Below are 9,862 nucleotides of genomic sequence, written 5' to 3'. Positions count from 1 at the left end.
GCGCGGATGTGCAGCCCGGGCCGGCCGGCCGCGCCCTCGCGGCGGGGCGAGGTCAGAGCTGGCCGAGGACGGGTGCGGGCGCGTAAGTTTTCGCCCCGAACTCCAGTCGCTTTGGGGGTCGCGTCAGCTCTAGAAATTTCTGATTGGGGCGGAACAGGCGTTTTTCTGTAATGATTTTTGTGTTTCACTCGGTGCTTTTTTGGTTTGGGTGGCGGTAGGATAGCTTAGTCGTTCCCGGTAGAGAGGGATGGAGCGGTTCACAGATTGAGACTTCTACTTTCAGCCCGTGGGCTGTTTGGAGGGTTTTTCTGTTTTGTTTTTGGTAAGAGAAAGGGATCTGAGCAAATACAGGTTGCACGTAATGTGTTAACCAGACGAAGGGAGTGCGTGCAAAACTCCCAGTAAGGAAGCTTGGAGCCTTTACCTGCTAAGAAGAGGACAATAGAAAAAGACAAGGAATCCCTGTGCAGAATCCCTGGAAATAGTTAAAATAAATTCCGATGAATAAAATAGGCGATGAGTCATTGGTATAAAGCGGACTAATTTTTGTGATCCTGAAATTCTTTCCATTTTAGTTAAAATATGGCTGTCAGTTCCTGGTTTCTGGTTTTGCATGTTTGAATATTCATAACTTGAACGAGCATTTGCATCAGATCTTTCTTAGAACAGTGTGACTATTGCAAAAATCACAGCTGTGGTTTTAGAGAATCTCAATTAATAGCTCTTTATACAGTTCTAATTATCCTTGGGTATAGTCATGAAGAAAGCTCATCAGGGTCCTATTAAATTATAATGAAGAAATATATGAGCAACTATATCTTGCTGCGCAGTGTCCTGCCGGCTCCCACCTTCGAAACTGTATCTTGGCATATAAATACAGCATTAAATATTTATCGGTGCACAGTATAGGTTTTCTTTGATTGCTAGGCTTTCACAATAAGTTGTTGCTGTTTTGTATTATTTAAATACTTGTTGACTAGTTTAGGTCTAAGAAAAAAGTCAGTCTACGAAAGGCATGCTTCTTTAGAAGGCTAGGTAGCCTCGAAAATAGCTTAGCAGCAGCCATAAGTTTTTTTTTCTTTAGAAGCTAAGTCTTGCCGGAAACATTCTTTGTCATAAATGCTTTATGAAACTAACATAATTTTTAATGGCTCCTAAACAGTATTGCTGTGTCCCTATCAGCGGATCTGTTTTTTAATCGACTTATTTTAAAGTATAACAGTACTGTTTCTTCTTACCTTGTTATGACCAGGAGAGACAGACCCAGCGTGGGATGGCAGAGATGGAGGAACAAGTGAACTTTGGTTTACCTTTTAGGGGAATGACTGTAGTTTCTGACAGTCTGATTGGCCTTCCGTTTCTCATGCTTGCTCACTGGTGCTTTCAAAGAGAGGCTAAATTTAATAGGTATGGTCTAATCAGTTTTAATAACCTTTATGAAATACGAAAGAATATCTAAGAAAAATAAACGTGCCACCTAAAGGTCATATAAATTAATACACCTTCTGCAATACTTCTTTGTCAGTTATTGAAAGATTGCTGATGTGTATCATGGACATCGATGGAGTAACCTCTTACCATTTCCTGCTAGCATTTCAGGCAGTTTTATTTGGGGGTCTGATAATTTTGATAGATATTTTGGGGTTTCTTTAATACTAGTGTAGGTTATGTTTGCATATGTTTCTCTTGAAAACTAAAGATTATCAAGGTTTTCATTTCATAGCTAGAATGAAGGGTGAAATACTCTTTGCTTTATTTTTAAAATACTCTTACATTCTCTTTTAATTTTACTACAGAATTTTACCTTTGACATGTTGGAAACCAACAGAGTGGATTTCCCATATTGAACATAGTGACCACAGTAATTTTATTTCTTAGGCATAGTCTTAAAAACTCCTGGTCCCCAGTGGTTATAATGCTTTCCCAGGAGCTGCCCTTTGCTGTTATTCCCTTAACCTCTATCACAGGAAACATGACAGCTGCTCTGCAGGCAGCTCTGAAAAACCCCCCTATCAACACCAAGAGTCAGGCAGTGAAGGTGAGTCACAGACCTCTGCTCATATCTTACCTTTCTTACCCAAATAATCTGAAATCTCACGAAATCAACAAATACTTTTAACTACTTACTGTCTTTGGCTTAGAAGAGTGTACAGTACAGTGTGATTTGATAGGTAAAAATTTCATATAAAAAATAGCATTGTAACAGAGTTCTGCATCATAAACACAATAAATGTAAATGATAGAGAAATCATTTCTGTATGTTTTCAGAAGAGTCCACTCAGGCTATATTTAAGCAAAGACTTGAATAAATAAAACTTACACCAAAATAAACAGGTTCTCTTTGCTTCTTAAAGATCTTCTAACTGTGCAAATATTAAACATTTAATATACAAAGCTCAGACATGATGGAATAAAAAAGTAATCATAATACAACTACTCAGAGGTAAAAGTTACTATTTGATGTTGCTCTATCCCTATATAGAGTTTTTCTGTGAGTTTTTGTTTTCATAAAAGTAGAATTTTATAACCTTCAAGTTATAGTAATTTTTATAAGCTTTCTTTAACAAATTCTGTGACATTTTTAACATGTATATACATGAATCCGCTGAAGTTTATATAATTAGACTATTTTTCCTGCTGTGTACAGTACTGAAATGAATAGTTTTGGGCAGATTTTTAGTCACAGACATTATTTGTTTAATGGCTGAGTTCCATTCCTGTGACTAGGTGGTTATATGAATTGGTCACTTAATTGGTCACTGAATTGAGTACAAGGCAGTACTCAGAGGAAACTCTCAGATAGCTTTGCTTTTATTCGCAAAGCTCTTCCATGCAGTACTGTAGTGTATAACAACATAAAACTTTAGTACTGTACTATACAGTACAGTCAGTACGATACTGTGTAAACAAGGGGTACTGTACAAATAAAAGACATTGAGGCTGTATCAGCAGAATGCAGTACAGAACTGTACCAAAAAAAAAAAAAAAAAAGATGTGTAGTAAATCTGTAGAGTTGTTAATCCGGTGGGTCATTAAACCAGGAATATCTATTTCCTTTCAGGAAATTCCTAGAAATGAAACACTAGATCAAAGAGTGTACCTTTTTTAAGGCTTTTTGGTACATAAGTTATTGCTAAATTGCTGTTTAGGAAAGTTGTGCAAAAAAAATTAAAACAAAAAAAGGAAAGTTGTGCAACTACAGTTCCCTGCAGCCATCTTTCACTAATTGTTAAGGACCCATTTACTGAGTCACATTGGCTAAAATGAAGCCTGAAGCATCAACCTCACTCTCAGTGGCTCTTCATACAGTTCAGGGCCTCAGGACTCTCTGTAATTGAATTAATAGAAAATAACTTAGGTAAATGTATAATAATGAAGCAACAAAAAATTTTGTAAGGGAAAAAATTCTTTGGTTTTTAAAAGTTGTTAGGAACATCATGGATATTTCAGTTTTACCACCTTCTGCTCTTAATGTGGGTGGTTTTTATCACAGCTTGTGGGTGGGAGGTTTGAACTCCGCATGCAAAGATATTTTTCTAAATCAGGTAATTGCATAGTCTCCAAACTGAAGGTAACAGTAGTTGGTAGAAACAGTCTATAGAAACCTGAACAGGAGGCATGCAGAAGATACTACTTTGTGTTGAATAGAAGGAAAAGCAAATTATTGAAACTATCAATTAAGTATTCCCTTTGCTTGACTGAATGGGGAAGAGACTGAATGGGTAAGAAAATATTTTCGCTTTTAGAGCAGACTTTTACCAAACAAAAAAGGTCATTATAAATGAACATCACTATATCTATCAATATGAAACTTAACACTTAATAAGTCTTAAAATTTTAAGGGGCTGGGGATTTAGCTCAGCGGCAAAGCGCCTGCCTGGCAAGCGCAAGGTCGTGAGTTCGGTTCCCGGTACCGGAGAAAAACAAAAACAACAACAAAAAAAAAGTCTTAAAATTTTAGTGAAGTAAGTTTTAAGAAAAAATTATTTTTGAAGAATAGGTCAAGGTAGAACTTCAAATTAGCTTTCTTGTTTTATTAGGATTTTTTTAAAATCAAGATGTAAAATTTAAATTTTTCACTAAATTGTTAAATTATCATATCAGTCTGCCTTCAACTATGTCAAGAATCAGTCCACTTTTTACAACCTCAGCTCTTCTCATGGTAACCAGAACCAGTCAGTCTTACTGTAGTTTCTTCCTCTTTGGTCTCCCTGCGTTGTCCATGTGCTCTCATAACTTACTATCAACATAAATACCTAAATGAGCTTGTTAAAATGAGTCAGGTTATGTTACCACTTTAAAAACCCTTCAGTGTCTTTTCATTTCTCTCAGAATAGTTGTGAAAAATAAGTATTATTTAAAATAAGTAGCAGGGCGTGGTACCACACATGCCTGTAAACCCAGCACAAGAGAGGCTGAGGCAGGAAGGTCACCATGAGATCTAGGCCAGTCTGAACGCATAGTGAGTTCAGGACTAGCCTAAACTATGTACTGAAGCCCTGTCTCAGAAAAATAACAAGAAAAGTATTTTAAATAAGTCAGTGGCCTGCAGCCTTACATGATCTGCCTTCCCATGACCTCTTCTGACTTCCCGTCTTGCTGCTGGCTTGTGGCTCAGCCCTACCCACACTGAGTCTGTAGAACACACTGAACCAACAGCACATGTTCTTCTGTCTGAAACACTTCCCATATCTCCAAGGTTTCCTTTTTCACATCCTTCGGGTTTCTACTCAAATGTCACCTCAGGAATGCTTCTCTAAAATTACAGTCTCTCACACACATGTCCCTAAATGCTTTGTTATATATTTCCCCCAGGATCGGGCAGGCAGCATTGTCTTGAAGGTGCTCATCTCTTTTAAAGCTAATGATATTGAAAAGGCTGTTCAATCTCTGGACAAGAGTGGTGTGGATCTCCTAATGAAGTATATTTATAAAGGCTTTGAGAGCCCCTCTGACAATAGCAGTGCCATGTTACTACAATGGCATGAAAAGGTAAGTTATTATAAATCTATATAAATAATCACATTGACTTAATTGTACATCTTTATTATTACAGATAAAATGCAGAACAGTGAAAAGATTAGTGCCTGCCAACCTCTTAAGAGATTCTGATTTACATGTACATTTATTCACATATATATTTAGCATATATATTTTTATTTATTAAGTTCTGTCTTGAACCCTGAATTAAATGAAAACTTTGCATGAGGAAATAAAGAATAAAAAACCAATGATCAAAAGGTAGATACCACCCAAGGTGAACAGATAATATGTGGTACATACAAGACTGTTAAGAGGAAGAAAATCGAGAGAAAAGGCCAGGGGGAATAATGGGAGAATGGAACTATTTCCTCTTACATGAAATAATCTAGAATAGATAAATTCAGAGAGACAGAAAGCTATAGAGGTTACCAGGAAATGGGGGAAGCGGGCACTAGGGAGTTACTAAATGGACACAAGCTTCTATTTGGGGCAACGAAAGCTTTGATAATAGTACAGTAATGGCTGTGCAACATTATGAATGTCAGTAACGCCATTCAATTTTCTACTTAAAGATAGTTAAAAGTGGAAGATTTGTTTATATTTTACATTTTTTTTGAAAATCAGGATTCTTAGGTTCATTTTTCCATTTTCAAGCATTTTATTTTTCATTGTAAGCAAATGCTGGTTCACCACTCATTAAAGGAATTTACAGCTCTGAGTAAAAAGTTGGCAAGATGATTTTTAAAACCCTACTCTTACTGTTAAAAATATATAAACATTTAAGTAGAACCATGAGGTAAAGAGTATGTTCTCAGTCTCAAAATTCTCAAAACTCAGTTTTTTGAAAACTTTTGATTGTTGTAAGTTTATGAGTATGAAAACACTTGTGTATAAGATAAAAGTAAGTGGGGGTGGGGAAGTAGTTCAATGGTAGGGTACTTGCCTAGGATGTGTGAGGCCCTGGGTTTATCCCTGACACTAGGAGCAGAAAAAGGAACAGGCCAGGCACAGTGGTCTATGCCAGTCGCGCCAGCTGCTCAGAAGCTAGGGTGGAAGGATCACTTGAGCTCACAAATTTAAGACCAGCCTGGGCAACTAGCAAGATCCCATCTCAAAAAAAGAAAAGTAGGCAATAAAACTTACTTAGCCTCAGTCAAGTAATTATACATTATCAAAAAGGTAATATTTATGGGTAAAGTAACCATTCCCCACATTTTCCCAGTATAGTCCCATCTATGCCTTTTGTCCCATCATAATTATGAATAGTTTCCCTTTTCATCTAAAGCATACCAATTTATATGGTCATCTTATTCACGGAACACTTTCTGTTTGTCAGGCACTATACTGTTCATTTACATTTCTCTGAATCTTCAGAACAAGGTTATAAACAGGTGAAGAGCCAACTTTAAAACCCAAGTAGCCTAGTCCAGTATAGTCAGGACCATAGTGAATAGTCGATTGAGAACTTATAGCAGTCCAGGTACTATTCCAAAGTCTTTGTAATATTAATTTAATATTTGTAATTGTAATTTAATCCTCATAAAAATACTAGGTGGAAAAACTTGCTCTCACTCCTCTTTTGTAGACGAGGAAACTGGGGGCATGTGCTAAGTCATTTCTTCCGAACATCAGTCACCAGTGTTTGCCAGTTGTGTCTCCTAACTGCGTCTCACCTCCATCCACTGAGTGCATCTCTAATGCAGCAGTTGGCAGCATCTTTCAGTCTGTTGCTATAGTTTTTGATTTTCCACCTGCCAGTTTTGCCTCCCTCAAGTCTTTTCTTTACCCAGCCACCAGAATAATCTCTTTAAAATCTAAATGTGCCCTTGTCAGTCACCTGCAAAATCAAGTTCGAGTGTCCAAGTTCAGCCTCATCTTCCATGTCATTCTGCCCTTAGACTATAGTATTGTCACCCTTTTCCTGATGGTGCTATTCCTTTTGACATCTGCATGATTTTCTGGTGTCAGATTTAACACATGCCTCCAATTTTCTCCTCTACAAAGAGGAATAATAGCAAGTTTCACTTCCGTTTCAGTTTAATGTATCATTTTTTTCCCAGGAGACTTTACCTGAAACATTCCTCTGTGGGTCCAGGCTGGGTATGTGTCCCTTCTCTGTGCTTTTGTAGCACCCTTAAGCATAACTCTTACCACTTTAGACATCTTATGTTTATATGACTGTCTCCATTAGGCCAGACGATGCTGTATTTGTTCAGTTTTTCCCCATATCTAACCTAGTACACAGTGGTACACAGCATTTTTGGACAGAAGTAAACCAGAGCTTCCAATTCCTAATACTTAATCATGACTTTCACCTTTTCAAGTTAGAATCATAGTTAAAGTTTGTAAGTTTTTAGCTCTTTAGTGGTGTCTTCTTACCTTGGGGTGAAAAAACATCTAATTCCAAATAATGTAATCTCAACTTTTGTTGGGAATGGTTGATTCATGCTCACTTCAGCAGCACATATACTAAAATGGGAATGGTTAATCCCATTTTAATTTCTTCCTAACTGGAAAGAATAAGAGATGCAGAACATCCTCCATTTGTATTTGAGCACCTGTTTTAAGCAAGAACAAGAACACTATGCCACAGAGTTTTTTTTTAAGTGCTATGTGGAAACAGCATGGATAAAGTAACTGTTCCTCACAGTCGTAAACTGATGCCTGACTAGAATGTAAGTCTTGAGGGCAAAGGCACTGAACGTTTGGGTTTTTATGGAATCTAGTGCTAAGAACAGTGCCTGGTGCATAGTAGGTTCTCAAAGAGTACTTACTAAATTACTGAATTCATACTCTGGCTATACATGTTCCTTAAGAAAAATCTTTTACTTGTGTAATATGAGACTTGATCCTTTATGATTCAGTGTATATTTGGTTTATGTTTAGGCACTTGCTGCTGGAGGAGTAGGATCCATTGTTCGTGTCTTGACTGCAAGGAAAACCGTGTAGTCCAGCAGGAACTGGCTACCTACCATGCAAGTGGGAGTTGATGGTACAAAGACCAAAACAACCAAATGCCACCGCTGCCCTGTGGGTAGCGTCTGTTTCTCTCAGCTTTGCCTTCTTGCTTCCTTTTCATGTCTGTAAAGAAGAAAATTGCATATCAGTTTTTTCTTTAATGAAAATTGGGATAATGTAGAGGAAATTTTATTTCAACAAGAGTATTTCACCTTCTCATAATCATTTCAATGATATGTATACCAGCCTGTATATAGTATAATTTACATTGAACTTTAATTGTTTGATTTTTAACTCGTATTGGCTGGTTTTTATGTTTTATATTATTTTTAATTAATACTGAGAGATTTGATCAGAATTTGAGGCCAGTTTCCTAACTCATTACTAGTCGGGAAATGATCTTTATTTAAAAAAAAAACTGTGTATGAGAGACTGGCAGCTATTCACGTTACAAAACTGGACCATACTTCTTATTTAAGGAAAATGTGTTTTCAGAATAAGTGGTAGGTGAGCACCACTACTAATTTCCAGCTTTATTTTTGTTTGCCTCCAGATTATCTGCTGTGAGTTTTAAGTATGCTACTACTTTTTAGCATCCAATTATCATGGCCTCTCAATTTCTTTGTGGTCACCCAGGGTCCAGAGCAAGGAATCTTGCTCTATACAAATGTATCTATAAAATATTAGAGCCTGTTTGGCAGAAACATCAAACTTTTCTTCCCATAATATGGGTCTGTTTGGGGAAATTACTCCAAATCAGAAAGGATGCATAAACTATGCTGTAATTTTAATTCTGGGCAGTCTTTGAATGAAATACTATTTTCTTTAGAAATACAGTAGCTGCCTTATGTATTATATGGTATATGACAAGTATTTAATATACCATTTGATAGGCCCTATAAATGTCTTCAGTATTCTTCAGGTTAATTGGGGTCTCAAAGGATTTGGTTCAGATCCAAACAAATACAGTCTGTGTTTCAGCTCAGTGTTTTTTACAAAAGAAAATGCCACACAGCAAAACATTGTTTACTTCGTTGGACAAACCAAATTGGTCCTCAAAAAAATGACCGGTGCTTGTAAAAAGTTGTTAGTATTCAGTGGTTCCAGAATAAACTACCTGAATGCATATGACCAAGAGGGAAATCAGCCTGTGTCTAGTATTTACATTGGATACCAGTTTCATAATCTCTGACTTATGTGAAAACTGGTGCAGAAATTCTATAAACTCTTTGCTGTTTTTGATACCTGCTTTTTGTTTTGTTTTGTTTTGTAAAAATGATAAACTTCAGAAAATAAAATGTCAGTGTTGAATAATTTATTTTTCTTTGAATGTATGATTTTTTAAAAAAAAAAGATTTCCTGGTGCAGCCATGTATTGTACTCTTGACAAGAGTTAATTTGGCAGAGTTTATAAAATTACTTTGTACAAATATGAGGAAGTAGAGAAGAGGAGAGAGTCACTAAGTAGTGATGTCAGCACTACTGAGTTCTTTGGGGTGAATCCATAGCCTCTGGATGCCAGCAGAATTCTGTAGCATCACTGCCCACAGACTTGCACTCAGATGTGCAGATTTGCCTCCCAGGTACGCTCATTTCCAACTTCTAAACTCTCTCTCACACCTCAGGCTGCCTTTTCATACAGTACTATCTACCCAGAGCAACCTACACTGAGGCAGAAATTGACAGATGTGGAAGTCAGAAGATTGGGAGAGGTGCCATGACGACTAGAGGCATACACGGCAGCACACCAGGCATAGCTAATTTCTCACTGAGTTTTACCTGCACTTTGATGACGTTTTAATCTATTAAAAATATCAGGTAAAGAGCAAGTTGCAAGTGAAAGCCACACACTTTGACACCCAAGGCTTCAGTCACTTTTTCTAGCACTATGGGTCTTTACCTTGAACCTCATTTTTAATGA

General features: G+C 37.0%; 1 protein-coding gene across 2 annotated transcripts in view; it reads left to right on the top strand.

Moving 5' to 3' along the window:
- The window catches only part of Arpc5 (actin related protein 2/3 complex, subunit 5, 16kDa), a 9,712-nt gene extending 529 nt beyond the window's left edge, over positions 1–9,183 (top strand). The window contains exons 2-4 of one of the 2 annotated variants that reach the window (XM_005375042.2): positions 1,966–2,038; positions 4,816–4,992; positions 7,870–9,183. In XM_005375042.2, the coding sequence (XP_005375099.1) occupies positions 1,966–2,038; positions 4,816–4,992; positions 7,870–7,932 (313 nt within the window). In that variant the 3' untranslated portion in view covers positions 7,933–9,183. Of the gene's footprint in view, positions 1–1,965; positions 2,039–4,815; positions 4,993–7,043; positions 7,283–7,869 lie in introns of those variants that run through there. The other variant, XM_013521537.1, reaches the window with a different exon arrangement.
- The last annotated feature ends 679 nt before the right edge of the window (positions 9,184–9,862 follow it).

Source organism: Chinchilla lanigera, unplaced genomic scaffold (assembly GCF_000276665.1).
Source record: "Chinchilla lanigera isolate Chin_1 unplaced genomic scaffold, ChiLan1.0 scaffold00005, whole genome shotgun sequence".
Classification (NCBI taxonomy): domain Eukaryota; kingdom Metazoa; phylum Chordata; class Mammalia; order Rodentia; family Chinchillidae; genus Chinchilla; species Chinchilla lanigera.
Note: the sequence above shows the minus strand (reverse complement) of the source record. Positions and strands in the feature narration are given on the sequence as shown.